Source organism: Monodon monoceros, unplaced genomic scaffold, assembly GCF_005190385.1.
Source record: "Monodon monoceros isolate NGI ecotype Baffin Bay Population unplaced genomic scaffold, NGI_Narwhal_1 Super_Scaffold_7, whole genome shotgun sequence".
Classification (NCBI taxonomy): Eukaryota; Metazoa; Chordata; class Mammalia; order Artiodactyla; family Monodontidae; genus Monodon; species Monodon monoceros.
Genome location: NW_021703784.1, coordinates 63,946,509 through 63,970,000, shown reverse-complemented (window position 1 = coordinate 63,970,000; position 23,492 = coordinate 63,946,509). Strand labels below are relative to the sequence as shown.

At 37.5% G+C, this 23,492-nt stretch overlaps 1 protein-coding gene across 2 annotated transcripts in view; it reads right to left on the bottom strand.

Moving 5' to 3' along the window:
• Positions 1-23,246, bottom strand: part of USP47 (ubiquitin specific peptidase 47) — a 121,118-nt gene extending 97,872 nt beyond the window's left edge. The window contains exon 1 of one of the 2 annotated variants that reach the window (XM_029206882.1): positions 22,532-23,246. In XM_029206882.1, coding sequence (XP_029062715.1) covers positions 22,532-22,570 — 39 coding nt within the window. In that variant the 5' untranslated portion in view covers positions 22,571-23,246. Of the gene's footprint in view, positions 1-7,458; positions 7,503-22,531 lie in introns of those variants that run through there. The other variant, XM_029206883.1, reaches the window with a different exon arrangement.
• Positions 23,247-23,492: the final 246 nt, after the last annotated feature.

Genomic DNA, 23,492 nt, shown 5'->3' with positions numbered 1-23,492 from the left:
TATGATCAAGTTAAGGATCTGGAAATGGGGGATTATCCTGGATGTAACAGTTCTAAATGCCTGAATATATTAAATAAAACAGCTTTGAGATATACAATGCAAAAACTGATAGTATAATGAAAAATAAATCAATCCAACATATTAGTGTGAGATTTTAATACACGTTTTTGATAGGTTTAATAGACCAAAAAAACCAAAAACAAAAAATTAACAACATTACAGAAAAACACACATCAAAATTAACAAGGCTCATATAACAGATACATGCAAAGACTATACTTAACAGCTGCAAATATATATATTTTCAAAGCACACACAGAATATTTATAAAAACTGACCTGATACTCGGCTTTTTTATAAAGCAAGTCTCAATAAACTTCAAAAGACTGGTATCATATAGAACACTTTCTTTCACTATAATGCAACTGAATTAAATATCAGTAACAAAAAGGCAACTAGGAAAATCACATAATTACAAAATTAACATATACTAGTTGATGGGTCAAAGAAGAATAATGGAAAATAGAAAATATTTAGAACCAAATGATAATGGAAACATATCAAACTTGTACAGAATATGGGGGGCAGGGGAGAAGCAGGGAGCTTTCCTGGCAAAATAGGTGAGCCTTTGTGGTACTAGGCAGAGGTAAGATAGAGTGAAAAGCCAGGAAGAACTACAAAAATCTAGAGCTGAAAAAATAGTCAGTTCTCTGCTACTATTTGGCATTTGGGGCTGTGGCTGGTCTCCAGGAAGCAGAAAACAAAAACAACAACAAAATCTATGTCATGTAACTAAAGCACCAGAACAGGAGAAATAAAAAGATAAAAGCAGAAATTAATGAGATAGAAAACAAAAATACTATAACGAAAACTATCAAAGCCAAAAGCTGATTTTATTGAACAACAACAAAACCTAATTAATGACAAACCACTGGTAAGATCAATCCCCCAAAACGAGAAGGCACAAAAATATTATAATAAGGGGATGTAACTATTAGATACAACAACAACAACAACAAAAGATAAAAGAATGCCACAAGCAAATTTATGCCAACTTATCTGAAAACATAATGGAATGGATAAACTCCCAGAAAAATAATAGTCATCAAACAAACTCAAAGGAAAACAAAAGAAAACCACAATAGTGCTCAAGTCATTAAACAGATTGAGTTAGTAGTTAAAAATCTTCCAATAAGAACAAGAAAAACTTCCATGCCTGGATGATTTTACTAAGATTTTCCAAATACTCTAAAGGTAATTTGATTTTTACAGAACTTCTTCACAGCTTTAGAAAATGAAGAACACTCTCTAAATCATACTATGAGGCTAACATGTGATATTAAACTCTAAAAAGACTAATATTAAGAAAGGAAAATTATAAAACAATACCACTCATGAAAACTGCAAAATACGTGAAACCAAGTATTAGGAAACTGAATCTAGCAATGTATTAAAGCATAATACATCACAACCAGGTTGATTTAACATTGGAAATATCAATTTACATAATGCCCCACATTAACAGGTTAAGAGAGAAAATCATGACAACAGATACAATACAGAAAATTCATCTGAAAATAAACATCTTTTCATGATAATGCATAACAAAATAGGAAGAGTATTTCCTTAACTTGATAAAGTGCATCTACAAAAATTTACAGCAAACATATTTAATGACAAAATGATGAAAGCTCTCACTTTAAGAACAAAACAAGGTTGCACACTAGTCACTATTTCTGGTCAACACTGTACCAAAGGGACAGTTCAATAAGGAAGAAAAAGAAAAACAACCTAAATGGATTAGGAAGTACAGTCATTATACACAGATGTCATGACTGTCTACCTAGAAAACCCAAAATACTTTTCATATAAATTATTACCATTAATAATAGCTTATCAAAGTTTCTATGCATTAAAAAACCAATAAACCAACAACAGATTTAAAATGCAGTAAAAAAACTATTTACAATAGCATCTTATAGAATACTTAGGAATAGATCTAACCAAAAATCTGCAAGCCTTTTATGAAAAAAACTATAACATCGCTTTGTAAGAAATTAACAAAGATCTGAATAAATGATAAGGTAATGAAAGATGTGTCATGTTCATAAATTGGAAGATTCAATAATGTAAAAAAGTTAACTTTCCCAAATTAATCTATAGGTACAATGTAATGCCAATCAAAATTCCAAGTGTGTGTGTGTGTGTGTGTGTGTGTGTGTGTGTGTGTGTGTTTTGGGGGTTGAGGGAGGACTAACAGGCTTATTCTTAAACCTGTACAAATCTGTAAAACTACAAGAATAGCCAAGACACTCCTGAACAACAGTACATGAAAAAGATCTAGGGAGATTCCAAGGACTATACTCCTAGTGTGTACAGCAAACAGAATGATGAGTCTACAGAAAACAAATGACAAAACTAGCACAGTAGGGCTTCCCTGGTGGCGCAGCGCTTAAGGACCCGCCTGCCAATTCAGGGTACATGGGTTTGAGCCCTGGTCCGGGAAGATCCCACATGCTGCAGAGGTACTAAGCCCGTGCGCCACAACTACTGAGCCTGTGCTCTAGAGCCCACGAGCCACAACTACTGAAGCCCACGCGCCTAGAGCCTGTGCTCCACAACAAGAGAAGCCACTGCAATGAGAAGCCCGCGCACGGCAACCAGAGAAAGCCCGGCGCAGCCCGCGCGCAGCAACAAAGACCCAACGCAGCCAAAAATAAATAAATAAATATATTTTTTAAAAACATTAAATAGAGAACTTACGACCAAAATTTGTGGAAGCAGCAAAACTGTCTGCAAATTGGGTTTCCAATGGTTCTGTATTACAGACACATAATATGCATAAAATATATTATGGATATATATAAATATATGTATAAGCATGAAATAAATTTCCCTTTTTTCTTGTAAACCAAAAAAATTTTTTTGCCTATGGATTAAGGACTTACAGATGATTTGACTGTATATATACATACATTTAGAGAGAAACAGATATAGAAATAAAAACAGATTTCATGTTTATATACACGTCTGTGCATATTTTCTACCTCCTTCCACTGAGAGTACCTAGAAGCAATGACATCTCTGTAGCAATAAACACATCTAATGCCCAGATCTTGGTTTCTCAATACGATTCTCCACAAAAAGGGTCCATAGGTCTTTGTAGAAATGGCTGATGTTAGTGTTAGGGCTGGGAAAATACACAAAGAGTTTGGAATGCCCTGCGCTGCCAGAAAGTAAGGACATCCTCCAACATTGATGGGATATGTCAAGAGGACACAGGAACCAGTTGAAAAGGCTCTCACTGGCCAAATATGGAATAATTTAATCATCAAAATAAACAGATGATTTGTTCCATTCAAAAGTTAACATTAAAGACATTACTGTGTAGAATGGAAAGTAATCAAATGACTAAGAATGTATATGTAGGTATTCTGAAACTTTTAATAGTATATCATTTAAATATGTCACATTTCCCATTTCTGTTTAGCATTCCTAAACAGTCAAGCCTTTATAATAAAACATCTCTATTAATCATTACAATCAGAAAGTGATACAAATGACATTTTACTAACAAAAATTCAAAACTTTCTTAGTATCCACGTTAAGTCCATTTCCACTAGCATCCTCTGTAACTTCCCCCAAATGGCTCAGTCTTCGTAACCATAGCTTTTCATAATATTTCATTTTAAGCTCAAATCTCTAATAAAAAAAATTCTTTCACATATCTAAGGTTTGTATCAGTTTTTTAAAAAACAGAATGTAGCTCTTCTTCTTAATATACTCAAAACAAACAAACAAATATGTCCAAGGAATTGAGGAGATTAGTCAGGAGTACGTAAATACTTCAGAAAATCATAAAGATACAATATGAACATGAATAAAGACCACAACAACTGTGTAGGAAGAAACATAAGCAGATTAAGTGTGATTCTACTTAGCTTAGAAATAAAAACGGATACTTTAAAATCTTAACTACCAAAAACAAACCACAGAAGCAGAAAGTCTAAGGTCCTTTAGGGAATTCTCTAAACAAAATATATTCATTCAGGAAAATAATTCATAATATGTTATAGCTGATGCTTTTGGAAGCATAGTGTGCTCTTAAAACTTCTAAGTAAATTTTTAAAAATTGAATTGATTTTGGAAACTCTGAAAAGTTTCCAAGATGATTTTAAATTTTGAAATTTTTTTTACTGCAAGGGTTTTTACTATTTAAAGGAAGTTTGATAATAATCACTCCCTGCTTTAACCTGCTTTCTTCATATATATTGAGTTTCTTCAAATTCAAATCTTCATATAGGAATTTTCTAAAAGATGACTCTGTACCTATTCTAAAAGCTTAGTTCAAGGCATAAAAAAATTGTAAGTACATTCTACTTTACTATTTTAGTTAAATACAGATTCTGTGATAAACTAACTTGCAATGTTAACAGGTACTTATTTAATATATCATGGAATGGATTTTCTGAACTTAAACTAATATAGAACATGATAACATCAACTGCCTGTCAACATATAACATTTGTTTTTAAAATTCTGTAAAAATACATAGTTTCATACCTGCCTTTGTGCTCTAGTATTAGGTGTCCCTCAGAATCCTGCATTCCACTTCCTTCTAAAATACCCATAAATCAAGCTCCCAGAACCCGCATAATATAATTAGAAAACTAAATATATAAAACTCTGAAAACTCTGTAACATTTTTTCTTGTAACAGATTACATCAAGTACTCATTCGATTGATTAGTAGAAAAGTAACAGTGTAAAGTTTCAGCACTTTAAAAGAGTAATTTACAATCTATTTAACTATGATCAACATATTTCATTTGACAGTTAAGAAGCAATCAATCAGATGACTCATCACACACACACAGAACTATAATACATATATTTAAAGATGGATGAACCTTTGGACATCAGATCAAGGTCCTTATTTTACAGATGAACAACAAATTAAGAAACCTAAGGTCACATATGAACACAGATCTCCTAAGAAATACAAGCTTTCTGATGACTTCATAATGTTGAATATATTTGTGTCATTAAAATTATGATAATAGTATTTTTCCTCTCACTTCTATCCTAACACCATTCCCACTTTTGCCATACTCCTTTTAACTGTTGTTCTACTACTGTTAATGGGTAACCCACTGTTAAGGCATCTATACTTAGAAACTAAACTACTCTCAGGAGGGTATATAATATATCCTTTACTATTCCTGTTATCTTTATTTTTGATTACAGCTAAGTTTTCTTCTGTGAGTAGGCTGTTCTTGACAAGCAGTGACTCAGCTTGTGATACAACTGACTTGTTTACAAGTCTTGAATGTTCTACTGCATTACTACTAAATCAAAGTAGATTTTTATATTATGTGTTACCATGCTTTTTATTTAGAAGCATGGATAATAAATTTTATAATACCCTGAACATGAAATTATACAACTGAAAAAAATGTTAAGGTTATTTAAAACAATTTAAAGATTTTATTTCCTACTGGAATGGTCTACAGTGCAAAGAGCAATGTAGTGCAGAGGCAAAGGATCTAGGCTAGAACCCTTAGGTCAAGGTGGCTACTTTTCTTTTAGCCGTGTAATCCTATGCAAGTCACTTATCTCTGACTCTCATGGTTCACAAAGAGTTTTTCTGAAGATCAAGAGAGAACATCTTAAAAATGCTCCATAAATGATAATAATATAGTATCATACAAAATGTATTATCATAGAACTGTCAGCTACCATCCTTATAATAGACTTTAGAAATATATAATTCTCAGACTTCCCTGGTGGCGCAGTGGTTAAGAACCCGCCTGCCAATGCAGGGGACATGGGTTCGAGCCCTGGTCCAGAAAGATCCCACATGCTGCAGAGCAGCTAAGCCCGTGAGCCACAACTACTGAGCCTGCGCTCTAGAGCCCAAGAGACACAGCTACTGAAGCCTGCACGCCTCAACAAAGAGTAGCCCCTGCTCATCACAACTAGAGAAAGCCTGTGTGCAGCAACGAATACCCAATACAGCCAAAAATAAATAATTAATTTTTTAAAAGTGTTAAAAAAAAGAAATATATAATTCTCAACTATAATATTTATATTATAACTTATATTATTTAAAATTTCAGAAGATGATCTTTTTTGGATAACAGAAATTTCATCAGACAGGAAAGATCTGCAAAGATCTTTGTTTTCTGATTGCACAGCCTTCTTACATAATTTAAAAACCTACTACTGAGGGACTTCCCTGGTTTGCACAGTGGTTAGGAATCCTCCTGCCAATGCAAGGGACACGGGTTCGAGCCCTGTTCCAGGAAGATCCCACGTACCATGGAGCAACTAAGCCTGTGTGCCACAACTACTGAGCCTGCGCTCTAGAGCCCACGAGCCACAACTACTGAGCCTAAGTGCCACAACTACTGAAGCCCGTGCGCCTAGAGCCCATGCTCTTCAACAAGAGAAGCCACTGCAATGAGAAGCCCGTGCACTGCAATGAAGAGTAGCCCGTGCTCGCCGCAACTAGAGAAAGCCCACACGCAGCGACAAAGACGCAGTGCAGCCAAAAATAAATAAATTTTTTTTTTTTTTTTTAAAAAAAACAGGGCTTCCCTGGTGGTGCAGTGGTTGGGAGTCGGCCTGCCGATGCAGGGGACACGGGTTTGTGCCCCGGGCCGGGAAGATCTCACATGCCACGGAGCGGCTGGGCCCGTGAGCCATGGCCGCTGAGCCTGCGCGTCCGGAGCCTGTGCTCCGCAACGGGAGAGGCCACAACAGTGAGAGGCCCGCGTACCGCAAAAAAGAAAAAAAAAACCCACAAAACCTACTACTGAAAAAAAAGCAAAAAACTACTACCAAACAGTTTATGTAGATTTATAATTTAGAGACAAATCTTATACCTTATCTAGTCCAACTCCCTCATTTCAGAGATGAAGAAGAAAAAAAAGGCCTAGAAAGGATAAGCAACGCAAAGCCAAACCAATGCATTTTCTGATTCCCAAACCATTATCCTCTCCACCAGAAAGCTAATATATGACCCCCTTTCTCAAGAAGCCTGTCAAAATTACAGCCATACTCTTTAACACAATTACCAGTTTTCTCTATGTAAATCAACTCCTTGAGAATAGGTACTCTTTTTACTTCTCTCTCCTATCAGTACTAGCAAAACTTTAAATATGTAATATTCAAATAAAATGATTTTTTAAAAGCAGGCTTAATAAAAAACTTCAAGTAAATGAAAAGATACACTACATCACTAGTCAATAAGAAATGCAAATTCAAACCACAGAGATACCCCTACACACTAACTAGAATGATTAAAAAACTAAACTGAAAAATATTGACATTGCCAAGTACCAACACGGAGGCAGAGCAACTGGAATGTGCATACACTGCTCAATGGAATGCAAAATGGTACAGCCATTTCAGAAAAGAGTTTGGCAGTTTCTTACGAAGTTAAACACGCACTTACCATATGAAGACATATGTCTACCAAAAGAAAAAGCTGTACACAGATATTTGTAGCAGCTTATTCAGAATCACCAAAACCTGGAAATAACCCAAATGTCCACCAGTTAATAAATGGATAAACAAATTGTGACACTGGACAATAAAAAGGAAGCCTAGTGATACAACAGATAACATAGATAAACATCGTAGTTTTACGCTAGATGAAAGTCAGACTCAAAATGCTACATACTATTTGAATTCCAGTTATATGAGGAAAAGGCAAAACATGAGGGCAGAAAACAGATCAGTGGTTGCAGAGCCTAGAGGTGGGAGGTGGGGTTGATTATAAGAGGCATGAGAAAACTTTTTTAAGGTGATGGAGATGTTCTATATCTTGACTGTGGTGGTGGTTATACAACTGTATAAGTTTGTCAAAATTCATAAAACTGTATGCCTTAAAGGAACAAATTTTACTGTATATAAATTATACCTCAGTAAACTTGACTTTTTCAAAAAAGTCTCATTCTAGCTCTTCCACTACCTGAGACATTAAGTAAGTTATGGGGTTTTTACAGCCTTCATGTTTTCCTCCCCTATAAATGAAGGAGCTGTAATACCGAACTACTACTTCCCTTCCACTGTTAAATCATATTACTGAATTGTAGAAATATTTTCTGCATCACTGTCTATTTTTCTTAGAATTTTAAAAATCATACTTGTGTTATATTAATGGTAAATGTAATAGTAAATAAATATTTCAAGACGTGAATTTAAGATGTCAAAATTAAAGCAGTAATATTTCTTAGATGTCTTTTTTTTTGATATGGATCATTTTTAAAGTCTCTACTGAATTTGTTACAATATTGCTTCTGTTTTTATGCTTTGGTTTTTTGGGCACGAGGCATGTGTGATCTTAGCTCCCCGACCAAGGATCGAACCAGCAACCCCTGCACTGGAAGGCAAAGTCTTAACCTCTGGGCTGCCAGGGAAATCCCTTAGATGTCTTTTAATAAGAGACTTCATTGTTAGGTATCTAATTTTTCACCAATTCCCTTTCATTACCACAAAGTGCTATAAATAAAGTAATAAATTATACAACTTGGTGTACGTAAAATTAAAGGCAACAAAATTAAAATACCTAAACACATAAAAAGGTAGACATTTTATATCTATAAAATGGAAGAAATGTATATGAATTCATAGATAGTTTATGTATTGATACATTTACTAAAGCAATACGTATCTTTTACCAGGTAAGTCATACAAAAATTCTACTTTCTAATGCAACCTGGAACTGGGGTTGTAATCAAGAGCTCCTCTCAGTAGAATATTAAAGTCAATTGAATTTGGAGCACTGGGGAAATCCTTGGGAAGATTTCATGAATCCCCTATTAACACGCCTTGCGGTGTTCTCAGCTGCTGCTGCTGCTGCTGCAGCCGCCACCAGTCATCACTCTAGCACCAGTGCCACTTTAGCCTGTTGAGCTGCCGAAAAGAAAGGGGGTATAAACAGGGAGTTCTCTGTACTATGGCTCCTACCAAGACAAATGCCTGTAAAAAGCCAGTGGTAAAGCACTCAAGAAAGCAACCAGCTACTAAAGTCACTCACAAGAATATGTCTTATACTGAAAAGGTGAAGAAACCACATTTTTACAAGCCTCATACTGCAGCTGTCCCTGAAGTACACTGAACTTCTCACTTGCAAGTGTTCAGGACTTCAAACCAGATCTACACTACCAAAGTGCAGCTACTGGCACATTTCTGGAGGCAAATGAGGCCTATCTAGTTAGCCTATTTGAAGATACCTACCTGTGTGTTATCCATATCAAATATGTAACAATTATGCCAAAGGATATCCTGCCAGGATGACTCAAATGTGGAGAATGCACTTAAGATGCATTATGAAAGGGAAACATTTTATTCTTAAAAGAACAAACAAAAAAAAGTACCTAATTATATGACTGCAAATGAAAAAAGAAAAAAAACAGGTGAGAGAATCGGTATTATAGCCAATTCTGCCTTGCCCCATTTTCATTTGTGTGTAAATGTTTAATATTAATGCAGCGATATAAAACATTCATGCAAGTAAACAATGTTTCAGCAAACAAGTTTCACTGAATTTGTTTGTAACAATTATAAACAAATTGGTTAACTTTTTCTGCCAAAAAAACATTTCCTGCCCACTAATTTCTGCACAATAAAAACCTAAATTCCTTTTAGGCATACAAAGCCTTCAGAATTTTAAAACACAATCTGTCAGAACTATCTTCTCTCACTCAACCCCAGGCACCCCATGCATTTACCCCAAACTTTCTGCCACTTTTAAAATGCATTACAGACTTGTGTGTTTTAAATGCCATTTCTCCTAACTAAAAGCTCTTACTTCCTTCTTTACTTGGCAGTCAAGTCATCCTTTGTGACCTAATTTAAGTGTTACATTCTCACAGGATCCCCTAGATAAAGCTGGTAGCTCCCTCCTCTATGGTCCCACTTTATTTCCAAATTATGCATTTGCCTCATTACAAATTTTTGTCTCCCAGACTAGACTAGCAACTAGAACTAGGTCACATTCCTTATTCATCTTTGATTCTCTGGTTCTTGGCAGCTACTAACTCAATGCTTAACTGAATGAATTCGACCACATCCAGAACTATGGAAATCTACATTAAGAATAATTAAAGCGTATTTATGATGAAATAAAAATAGGTAATATCATTTGAAACAAGAAAGGTATTTATAGTCAAATTACAATGCTTTGGTTATACTGGAAAATTTCACTTAGGTGATAAATGAGGTTCATGGTTTTCCTTAAAGCTAAACCAAAAGTACTGGACTCACCGTATACAGAAAGATTTAAATTCCAGATCTTTTTTCTTAATTATGTCACTTAGCCCTAAGTTCTTCTCTACTGGAAAGCCACTATATTTCTGCTAATTTGAATGACTCTGCAAGTCTTATAGCAGTCAATTACACAGCATCAAATCTAAAGCACAATCAGTAATACAACTGACAAAAATAGACAGGTTAATTGGTTCTTCTATCCATGTCAACTGGTTATACTCTAGAATTTTTGAAAATCAGAATTATCAAACACATAAAGTTCTCCCAGAAATAAACTATTCTTAACATGAATCCTGCTTTAAAATAACATTTCACACTGAAACTTATACACAAATAACTTGTTGATCTAGTAAGTTATTTCAACAAATATCTATATACACTAAACCGATTTTTCTTAGGATCTCATTAGACTAAAAAGTTTCATTTGTACTTTGTCACGTTTCAACTATCAAAAAGTAGCAAAAACAGGTCTTACTTGATAATATAAAAGAACCTGTCAAATCGAACAATCATTTAGGATTTATGCTGACAGGTCATATCAGATCCCCGACTTCAAACAACTAAGCATATTTAATAACTAAAATATGACTTCATTTTTATTTAATCAATACATATTGGACAACAACAATGTACAGTACATTATGCTGGCCCCTAGGGAGAATACAGGATGAAGGTAATAACAGTAATGAAGATAGTAACACTTATTATGACAGATAACATTTATAAGAGTGCTTATTAAGTGGAAGACACTTTGTATGTATTAACTCATTAACCGTTCCCAACAACCCTAGGAGGTAGTTACTAGTATCCTCATTTAACTTAGGTAATGGTAGGTTAAATAACTTGCCCAAGGTCACAAAACTGGAAGTTGAACCCAGGCACGCTGACTGTTGTGTCCTGACTTTGAAGAGCTTCTAATAAAGGTATTAACACAAATAATAAAGGTATTAACTTATAATTTTTCAAATGTCAAAAGCTACAATGTTATGGGATTTCAGGGTTAGAAAAATGCTATCAGGTTGAAAGAGGAGAATCAGGAAAAGTTTCTTATAGTAGTAAGAAGGGCTAGATTTTGCTGGTTGGGTAGGATTTTAAAAGCTTGCTTTTTAAAAACATAAAAAATTCAATACAGCTGCATGACATGGCCAAAACAAACAAATAAATAAATAAACATATTGGGAATTCCCTGGCAGTCCAGTGGTTAGGACTTAGTGTTCCCACTGCCAGGGCCTGCTTTCTATCCCTGGTGGCGGAACTAAGATCCTGCAATCGGTGCAGCATGGTCAAAAACAAACAAACAAACAACAACAAAAAACAAATTCAAGACATATATCTCAGTAAGTTTCATAAAAACAGTAATCTCTCAACACTCTCGACAGTGGATTGCAGCAACAGTTTTATGTCAATGAAAATGTTCCTGTCCATGGCTACTTTAGGTATGCTTGTTTCAGTTTAGTTCCATTAAACAAAAGAACAGGGCAATTACTGTTGCTCCCACACCCTGAGACAAAGTAAACAGAAGTATTCAGTAGAGCAGAGAGGAGACATCTGTTCACTTACACTACACCTATATCCATCCCTTCTTCCATTATACTGACAGAAAAGCAGGCTCAGGAAAAATACATTCTTTAAGAATCTTGATGTGAAAAAGCACATCATTTACAGTGGAGAATGTTTGTACAAAATTAGATTCTAAGCAGAAATACCTAGACAGAACACTTTAAAATCCATGTAATAAGCCTCATAAAAGAATATGCCTCTGAATATCATGACACTTATCATGTTGCCTGAACTGAATAAGGTCCTTAATACCAATGAATCAAGTTTTTAAAGTCGATGTCTTCTGGAACCTAAATTTACAATAGGTATTTTAATGTATATTTAATACTATGTTTTTCACAACCCCCTTTCTTTTTCTTGGACAATAACTTTTTATTTTATTTTATTTTTTAACTTTTTATTTTATATTGGAGTACAGCTGATTAACAATGTTGTGTTAGTTTCAGGTGTACAACAAAGTGATTCAGTTATACATATACATGTATCTATTCTTTTTCAAATTCTTTTCCCATTTAGGTTGTTACACGATATTGGGCAGAGTTCCCTGTGCTACACAACCCCCTATTTTCAATACAATCTTTTCTTTCAACTTGGGCTATGATGGTGATGGTATGTTAGTACTCTAGAAATGCACTAAGCCTCTCCCCTCCATTTTGGCAAAAAATTTACAATATTTGGTACTAAGACACAAAACATTTATGTGACTAATCCAAAAAATGGAAAATAAGAGGCAAGAATCCTAAAAATGTACTTAATAAAGTACTTAAATAGTTTTCATGTAAAATCAAAGTTCACCCATTTAAAACTCCCTGAAAAGCAGGTATTAAAAAACATTTCATATTATTCACTCAGGGCAAGTGACACATGAAAGCATACAGCACATCAGGGAACAGCAACTAATGTGGTTGAATGTGGCTAAAACAAAATTGGCTTGGGGCAGGAGATAACAAAAACATTTAAGAATTTCTGGTCAAAGAGGACAAATTGAATACAAGCATTTAGCTCAAAAGCTTCCCAAAACCTCTCTGAAACAAGAATAAAGAAAATTTTTAAAGAGCATAAATCCATAGGAAACCAGAAACACAATTTTAGAAGCTAGAAAGCAGAACAAGTGGTAGTGACAATTACACCTGAGAAGACTGAAACCTACATTAGCCTAGAAAAACAAAGACACCTGGCTTACAGGACATACCACAGTTACAATTATACCAAAAGACCCCTAAACTCTCTGGAGAAGTGGTTGATTGCAGGGTTGGGGCAGGGCAAGTATAAGATGGGTTGAAGCTTTATGTGGTGCCACAAAGTACTGAAGTGCTCAAAAGGCAAGGATGAGCACAGATGCCAACCAGAAAGAGCTCCCCCTGGCCAAGACTGGAACAATTTGAGCAACAAAATAAATAACAATAGTTTGGGGTTATAATCGAAAGAATAAAATAAATATCTTAAGTCTATACTGACATAAATAAATAATTAAGTAAATAAATGTGGGAGAAGGGACAACTCTTCCTCACAAAAGAATTCCAATTAATAAATGTAGAAATAATGAGGGAAACAGAAAATCACTATTAGAATGCAACAGTAACAAGATCTATAAATGGATGCTAAAACTAGTGGGCAGAAGTTTAAGCTGAAACAGGATATCTGCATGGTCTCAAAGTAGTTAGTAATTATTAAAGAGGAAAATAGTAACTTTACAGTGGAGAAACCTAGCAGAATCACCTGAACCAAGTGATCAAAGGTTAACATCACAGTAGGACACATCAGCATCATGTCCCCCCGCCAAATGATGCACAGAGAAGGACATATCACTTCTGTGACAGCCTTCTCTTTAATAACCTCAATCTAATCATGAGAAAAGATCAGACAAACCCAAATTGAGGGCGATTCTGCAAAAATGACTAGTGCTGCTCAAAATGTCAAGGTCATGAAAGAGAAGGAAAGTCTGAGAAATTGTCACAGATAAGAGGAAACTAAGGAGACATGACAACAAAATTCAATGTGGGACTCTGAATTTGGATCTTGGAATAAAAAGAAACATTAGTGGAAAACTGGTCAAATCTGAATAAATTCTGTAGTATAGTTAATAGTATTGTACTAAAGTTAATTTCTTACTTTTGATAAGTGTTCTGTGGTTATAAAATATGTTACCATGAGGAGAAGCTTGGTGACAGGTATATGGGAACTCTGCGTATTCTTTTTTCAAGCTTTCTATAAAAATTTAAAAAGAAAAAAGGGGAAAAAACCCAAAAAGGCTCAGGAACTAGCAGTTTCCGATACTCTGGGAGCAAGAGTGAAGTCCAAGCTAGAATAAGAGATTAAAGTCTGCTTAAGAAGCAGTCAGAACTCCCAGATCCTCTTTTACTCTTTGACCCTTCCTGGCAAAAGACTAAGCAATCTCAGAAGAGCATAAAACAAGGTATCTCTGGACTAGAGGATGCCAGGTGCAATCAAATTTGAGGGCTGCCACATTGAAAACTGGAGAAGTAAATGAAACGGTATTCATGTACTTTATGATGAAACCCACAACCCCGTTTCCTACTCAGCTCCCAAGCTTGTTCTCTCCAAGCAAAAGATAAGAAATCTTTTCTGGGAAATCAATTCAGCACAAGGGAAAAACGTGTCACTGGGAGTCTACAAGGAAATTAACCACACATATCTAAAGTACAGGGAAAACCATAATTACCCACTGGCAGAGCTTCCATTCAGCTTTTTAAGGCCCCTCTTCTAAATAAGCATTGAGTTCCAAGGAATACCAGACATCTAAAAAAAGCATCTAATATGAAAGACAAAGCCCAAAGCAAACAAACAGAAAAAGGAAATTTGGAGAAAAGAGAATATGCAGAGAAGAAAAGTATCAATAATTTCCTAAGAGAGATAAGACACTGCATCCATAAAACAAATAGGATATCAAAAACAGGATATATCAGGATATATTAAAACTTTTTCAGAAAAAAAAGAGTACTTGGAAATTATAAACATGATAGCAGAAATAAAACCTTAGTAGAAGAATCAGAAGATAAAATTGAGAAAAATCTCCCAGAAAACAGAGGAAAAAGGAAAAGAAATGGAAAATAGAGGTAAACAGAAGAAAATTAGAGAAACCAAGGCAGTAGACCCATTACCTAAATAATAGGAATTCAAGAGAGAGAACAGAGAAAACGAAGGGGAAGAAACAAAAGAAATGACTTAAGAAAATTTCCCAGAACTGATGAGACAAATATCAGATTGAATAAGACTACCCTGAACCCAGGAGAAGTGGAGAAAAACCGACCTGTACACATAATACAGGAATTTCAGAACTCTAGGGGAAAAGGTTCTCCAGGCTTCCAGAGAGGAAAAGTAAGATTCAAAATCATCTAGGCAGGGACTTCCCTGGTAGTGCAGTGGTTAAGAATCTGCCTGCCAATGCAGGGGACACAGGTTCGATCCCTGGTCCGGGAAGATCCCACATGCTGCGGAGCAACTAAGCCTGTGCGTCACAACTACTGAGCCCGCGTGCTGCAACTACTGAAGCCTGCGCACCTAGAGCCCGTGTTCTGCAACGAGAGAAGCCGTGGCAGAGAGAAGCCATGGCAATGAGAAGCCTGCACACCGTAACGAAGAGCAGGCCCTGCTCGCGGCAACCAGAGAAAGCCCGCACACAGCAACGAAGACCCAGCGCAGCCAATAATTAATTAATTAATTAAAAAAAAATCTTCTAGGCATCTGATGTCTCAACAGCAACACTGAAAACAATATGGCAATGGAGCAATGTATTCAAAGTTCTGAGAGAAAATTATTTCTGACCGAGAATTCTCTGCCCAGCCAAACTATCTATAAAGCAAGAGGGTAGAAACATTTTCAGACATGTGAAGTCTTGAAAAAATTATAGCCCATCCAGAAAGCTATTGAAAGTGGTCCTCCAAAATGAGAACACAAAGAAAGATGAAGACATCAGATACAGAACCAGGAGCTCTAATACAAGAGAGACCTGACGGAAACTTCTAAGATGATTGTAAAGGCAAATCTAAGACAGCAGCTGCAATTCAAGAAAATTCATCAAAAAATTGGTAGTTGTGAACATAAGGAGAAGACTCATACACTTGAGAGTTTGGACTAAATCAGAGTTTTTATTGACATTTTGGACCACATAATTCTTTGTCGTGGGAGGCGGTCCAGTGCAGTGCAGGATGATGCTTGGCAGCATAGCTGGCTTCTGCTCGCTAGATATCAGTAGCACACTCCTGCCCTCCCTCACCTACCCAACATAGCCAATATCCTCTCGGTTGCCCCCAATTGAGAACCACTTGGTTAAATTAATGATAAATACATAGAAAACAAAGCAAAAGCAAATTCTTAGAAAATATTAACTCATGGAAAACAAAATACTGTACAGGAAGGAAAAATCATCACAATAAACTACAAGGCTCAACTATGAATACAGTGACATTGATATAAACTTTGAAACTTGATGTATCCAAACAACTTGCAATATGACAATATTGGAAGGATTGGGCAGAATTGAGAAGTGTGTCTGTGTTTGGGGATAGTGGTAAACCGAATCTTCCATTGCGGGAAGTCCGCAGACAATCCATTCAACTGAAAAAATCACGAGGGAAAACTACAGGCATACTATTTTGAAATATGGAGATAAATATCAAAAGAATGAGTAGCAAGTGGCTGCCTCCGGAGAGCCCAAAATGAAGGGGAGGGAGAATCTGCAGAGCAGAGTTATTCAACTCTTTTCAATATGTGCACGTATAACTTTGACAAAAATTAATTTTAAAAAACAAATCAATTGAGGCTACATTATGAAGGACTTTCCTACTGATTAAGGCCACAATGACTTAGAAACAAACAGCTATACAACTTTGAATAAGTTACTTACTCTTTTTCTTTTTGGCTGTGTTGGGTCTTCATTGCTGTGCATGGGCTTTCTCTAGTTGCGGCGAGCAGGGGCTACTCTTTGTTGGGGTACACAGGCTTCTCATTGCGGTGCCTTCTCTTGTTGTGGAGCACGGGCTCCAGGCGCGTGGGCTTCAGTAGTTGTGGCACGTGGGCTCAGTAGTTGTGGCATGCGGGCTCTAGAGCACAGGCTCAGTAGTTGTGGCGCATGGGCTTAGTTGCTCCACGGCATGTGGAATCTTCCTGGACCAGGGCTCGAACCCGTGTCCCCTGCATTGGCAGGCGGATTCTTAACCACTGCGCCACCAGGGAAGCCCAAGTTACTTACTCTTTAAGCCTTACTTTCTTTCTATCTATAAAATACATAATGAAAGATAAGAGATGCCTTAAAGCGCTTTATAGATATTAAGTAAGTGTGTAAATTGTTTAGCACAGTGTCTGGTGCATAGTGTTTATTAATATTACCTAGTATTCAATTTGCAATCAGAGGGTAATAATTATAAACTTTAAAACAGGTAAGTCATAATGTCATGCGTTTTAGAAAGTAATGGCTGTTGTGGTGAGGACGGTTACGAAAGAAAAGAGCCTAGAAGAACGCAGACCATTTAAAAGGGCTACATTTGAATGAGAAAATAGAGGCAGAGCCACGAAGAGAAAGGTAAGGATACAAGAGATATTTTTCAAGTGACAATTTAACTATATATGGAAAAAAGGAAAAAGGAGGAGTCAAAAAACTGTTCCAACTTCAGCAAATAAACAGATGATGATGACACTAACTGAACAAGAGAATACAAAGAAAGAACTATGCTGGGAGGAGGACATGAGAAGAGAGGAAAGAGAAATGAGGTTGATATTACACATATTTAATCTGTAGGTCCTAGAGTACAACCAAGTAGAGATATCTAGTATGCAGGTGGAAATCCGAAACTAGAAGAGAGGTCAGGGCTGTAGATATAAATGTGTAAATTACAATCAAAGGTTGAAGCCATACAAATTAAAAGAATACTCATTTGACATGTTCCATAATATTTATTAATTGAATTTATTTTTTTAAAAAAACAGACAATAGAGATGAAAAACAAGTTGTTTTAATGTTTTGAGGGCTCTCAATATCAACGGCCCTGATATAGTTATGAGGTCATTGTGAAGTTCAAATGAGTTAATACACACAAAGCACATACAACAGTATGTGACATATAATAAATGCTCAATAAATTTTGGTTATTATTATCATCATTAGTTCCAGATAGAAGTAGTGTTTATTATATGGAAAAGAGAGGCAGAAAAAAATCCACTGAGATATGGAACTACATATTCTTTTTCTTTCATCTTTCTATCCTTTCTACATTTACATACTCCTTGGACGCCACTTTAAGTATTGCAGTGAAAGTATTATTTTAAAACTATTAGTAATATGTACCTTTTATCCTTAATTATACTATAAAATACTTGAGGAAAAAATAATTTTATCTAAATATTCCCTATATGGCAGCGTACAGTAACGTACAGTGAGTACACAACAAATATTAATGTCACAAATCCTTATAAGGAAACAGAATAATAAAAACAATGATGCAATAAATGAAAGTGGAATGACATTAAAAGAGATCTCAAAGTCAACATCAATATAAAACAATTCAAAGACATATAGTAGAGTGAAAAAGTGAGGTGAAATGCTTTGTTGTTTACCACAAAGAACAGACCACACTCACTTTGCTCTCCTCTGGGTACAACAATTAGGAGAAATATTAAAAACACTGGATTATGTCTAAAAGAAAGCAACTGAGAAACAAAGAACTGTGGATGCTCAGTCCTCCTCCCCTCCCCCCTCTTCAACAATGAGAAAAAGCTGTCCTATGCAAAATGATTTAAGATTTCTCTGTTGTTCAGGGGCAACTATCAAAAGATGGCAGCTACAGAGATCTAGACTTCTCTCAACTCAAAAACTTAAAACAGATCTCTTCTAAGACAAAGATGTTATCAGAGATGTCATGAAGGTATTCAAGCAAAGGCTGGAAAACAGTTTGCCAAGGATGTTGTGAAAAATATCCAAGCAGGGGAAATTGGTTAGAACTCTTAAGTTTCCTTGCAACCCTGTAACCACATCAATGAATATTACTGAAGATCAGTGTCCTTCAGAAAGGACACTGTCTTAGACCTATAATACATACCAAAAAAAAAAAAGAGAGAGAGAGAGAAAGAGACAGACACACACAAAGATCTCTGCTGTCAAGAAATCCATAATGAATAATAATAAAATACAGTCTGAGACCATAATAGATGTCACAAAGCACTATTTATTAATTGCCAAATGAATTCTATTCATATATAAAAGTCTTCTAAGAAGGAGAAATCCTTAAGGTTAAACGGTCAGAAAAGGTTTTTTAGAATAAATGAGATATGAGGTACTGAGGGAAAGATGTGTATGAATGTTCTGTATCAGTGGGCAGAAGTAGGAAAGAAGAGTTAGCACAAATAGAAGTGAAAAGCAAGTTAGAGAAAAACCTGTTTGGCTGCATTAAAAACTTGTTTTGAGGAAGAAGAGATAAGCTGAAAGGGCAGACTGTGGCCAGAATCAAAGTGTACTAGGCATTGAACACCAAGCTAAACAGTTTCAAACTTATCCTGCATACAGCATCTGTATCAACTACACAATTCTGCTACAGCCATAGATAATAGTAAATAAATGGGCATCAATGTGTTCCAATAAAACTTTATTTATGAATACTGAAATGAATATACGAAATCTAAATGAAATCTAAATGAAATATATGAAATCTAAATTTCATATACTTCCATGTGTCACAGATTATTTTTATTATTTTGATTTTTTTTCAACAATTTGAAAATGTAAAAATCATTCTTAACTCATGGGCCAAACAAAACAGGCTGTGGGCTGAATTTGGCCCAGGGACTAGTTTGCCAAGCCCTGCATGACACTAAGCTGCCTTCTTCAGCAGTCCTCTAAGGTACACTTGTCCTTGAGCTTCAGGGACCAGAATAACATATTATTCGTTCAACAACTGCACACACATGGATGCACACATTTAACCAATATCTAAATCTAGTAAGTGTCAGAGGTTCTCTAAAAGAGAAAAGCCCGCCAAATTGTTGGTAATAAGCCAGTAGAACAGAAGTAAGACATTTTAAAATTCTGTAATTTATTTTCTAAGTCCATAGTAAATGGACTTAGAGAGTTACATACTACTTTTACGGAGCCTCTAGGTTCCATGAAGGGATGTGTAAAACAGAGTATAATCAAGGGGATGTGAGTTCTAGTCCTAGCTCTGTCATTTATTTACTCATTATGTGACCCTGAACAAGTCACTTTCAATCTTCTGGCCCTCATTTCCTCATCTATAGAAGTGAAGGGGTATAAGTTACTAAATGGTCACTATGTGTTCTCTCAGCTTTAGCACTATATAATTCTACTCCTACTGAAAAAGACCAGACAAGGGATGACAAAGATGAGACGAAAGTGATAATTAATGACACAGACAAAAAGAGAAAGACATTGACTAAATGAGTGGTCAGAAAGTACAAACAGGCAGGGGGCAAAAGGCCCCAAAGTACAGTATTACTAAAATCAAGGAATTTTTTTTAAGTATCAAATGCAAAAGAAAATTCAAGGAAGAGAAGCAGGCAAGAATTCAAGAAGAGAAGTATGGCCATCAAAAAAGAATGAATTACTTAGCTAGCTAGAACAGTGACAGACTTTTGAGATTTGAGAGTACTGTGCAAGTTTCCAGGAAACAAAAAAGGAGTCAGGGAAAAAGAAAAGACTGAAGATGAGTCTAGGGAACAGAAAATAAACGCATGTGGTCCAGAAAGAGTAGGGGAAAAAAAAAAAAATGTTGCAAGTGGGGATGAGTTTGAAGCCTCAGGTAAGGGAGTTAGTCTTAAAGGAGAGGCATTTAATCTTTAAAATCCAAAAGGTAAAGGCAGCATTTCAGGTATGTTCCTGTGAAAGTGTTTATTTATACCATGTTTTCTATAAATCAAATTATTAGGGAAATAAACCTAATATTGGGCTTCCTTAAAGCAAAGTTCCACCTATATTATATTTTCTAATGGTCAAAAAATTAAGAAAGGGACTTCCCTAGTGGCACAGTGGTTAAGAATCCGCCTGCCAATGCAGGGGACATGGGTTCGAGCCCAGGTCCTGGAAGATCCCACATGCCGCAGAGCAACTAAGCCCGTGAGCCACACTACTGAGCCTGCGCTCTAGAGCCCGCGAGCCACAACTACTGAGCCTGCGTGCCTAGAGCGCATGCGCGCCTAGGCAACAAGAGAAGCCACCACAATGAGAAGCTCGCACACCACAAGAAGAGTAACCCCGTTCACCACAACTAGAGAAAGCCTGACCCAATGCAGCCATAAATTAACTAATTAATTAATTTAAAAAATAAAATAAAATAAAGGATAACTTTGCTTTTCATAGGAATGAAAACCAGCACTATGTAGCTCTAAATGAAAATTCATTTTTATATCTCTCATAGCACCTATCACTTCCATCCCTGCATGAGAGTAACCTTTGCAGAAAAGTACCTAGTCCTTACTTGGAGTTCAATGAATACTAGTGTTACCTTCCTTAGTAGCCTTAAAAGCTCCCACGGCAAGAATTCTGATTAATTCATCTGTTTATCTGCTTTGCAGAGTTGGTGGTGCTTGATGAATAAATACTGACACATGATAACTTAGTTTAAAAAAAAACTGTCCTTGCAAAACAATCATCTGATAATGTTGGGAAAATATTCATATCATACATACACAACTCCAATAACACTTTTGCAGTGTCGGAGCTTGGTCAAGTAGCAACAAATTGCTATAAAGCAGCCAAAAAAGGCAAAAAAAAAATTAAGAATTTTTAAGAACATCACTCAAAAATATCAAGATCCAACATAGCTAATTTCAACGGACACTTGCCTCTATTTAAGGTATATGAGAACTAAAAATCCAAAGCATTCGCCTGATGATCAACCAGTTAAAAATACACGTTTGGATACCCTGAAGATATTTATAAAGCCAACAGAGATACTATTAATATGTTGAAATTCCCTGGCCAGTGCTGGATTCTACCATTAATCCTCTCCTACTATTCAAGAGAAGCCAAGAAGTCAAGCCTTCTCATATCACTTGCTTTTAAGAATTTAAGAAGTCACCCAAACTGGCGTACACAGCCCAACTACAAAAAGTAATTCAGCTCTCCATATGGTAATGCTTCGCTATCTCTTACCTTTACGGGGAAGTCGCATTTACTACTTTTCATCGATCATTGGGAGGCCCCATTTAGGCAGGCCCATAGTACTACCAAGTAAGAAACAGTTGTTCAAAAAAGTCGTAGCAGTTAACTGCCCTCCCACGAAGCTCAAGCTGGGTGTAGATTTCACAAGCCCTGAAAGCTATACACTGCCACTGTCAAAACCAGAAGCAGCACCGTCACCCTGTCGTGCCCGTCAGCCAGTGTTGCAGAATGTTTTCTTTGAAATCACCTCTCTACCTTGGCTCAATGCGTTAAATAACTACTTGAGAAGCCACCTTCTCCCCCAAAGCAGGACCCGATTCCTCCCAGTGCGCTCCTTTATTTGTCCAGCCCCAGAAACCCAAGGGGAGAGGTCTCCGCTCCCCGGCCCCCTAGACCCAGTCGGGTCTCCCAATTGCTCGTCGCACCCACCATGCACCCCCAACACCTCCTTCCCCCACAGGCGGGCCGGCCCACGAGCTGGGCCCGCGGCCGGCCCCTCGCCTCGGCCTGCGCTGCCTAAAGCGGCCGCAGGCCTCGGGCCTAGCCTCCTCCGCTGGCCCCTCACCTCCTTCGGGACCAGTTGGTTCTCCTCGCCGGGCACCATCGCTCAGACTCCGGCCGCTCCTCTCCGCCCTGCCGGGGGAGGGGGAGGGTAGCGGCGGCTCTAGCTCAGGAGAAAACGGCAGCGGCCGTCATCCTCAACACCGACTCCGCTCGGGCTACCGAGGAGGCCTCAGCCTGGGCCTCAGACACCACCGCGCAGACACCGACCCAAGGCTCCGCTGTCGTCGCCGCCGCAGCCGCCTTCGTCGTCGGCCCCTCCCCCAGCCCGCCGCAATCAATGGAAAAATGGCGGCTGCCGTTCTCGCGAGAATTCGGGCCGTCGGGCTCCAAGCCAGGTGCCTGGCGCCCACGGTGCCGAGACAGCTGTCGCTCGCATCTAATTATCTCAGCTCTTAGCCTCGGGATGTATAAAGTTAGTTGAGCGGCCAAGAAAATGCTTTCCGGAGGGGGTTTCTGGACTGTCCATCTCGGGAGTCCCTCTGCCGTCAAGGAAAGGACCAGGCCTTAGGGTCCTCCATGCCTTCCTGGGTTCTTCGGACTCCCTGCCCACCAGGAAGAGACTCGAGCCTAAAGCCGCTCCTCTGGCCCTACTACCAACACTGCTCTCCCTCCCCGTTAGAAAAGCACCTGAACTCACCCCCTCTTCACAGATCCCCCTCCCCCGCCCCCCGGCCTCTGCGCTCAGACACGGTCCCAGCCAGAAAGGACTGCGTTTTCTTTTCCCCTCTCCCCACCCTCCCGAGGGCACAGCTCAAGGGACCTCACGGCTGGCCTCCTGCTAGGGGAGGGGACAGCCCATGGCTCGGAAAAGTGGTATCACTCTCCCTCCAGTCCCTCTTCTTCAGAGCTGCACTCTCCTGGGCCATTTCGGGGAACTTCCTTCTCCGACAGGTTCAAGTCTGGGGCTGAGATAGCTTCTGAGAGCAGGGCTGCAGTTTGGACCTAGGATCTCCTTTTAAAAG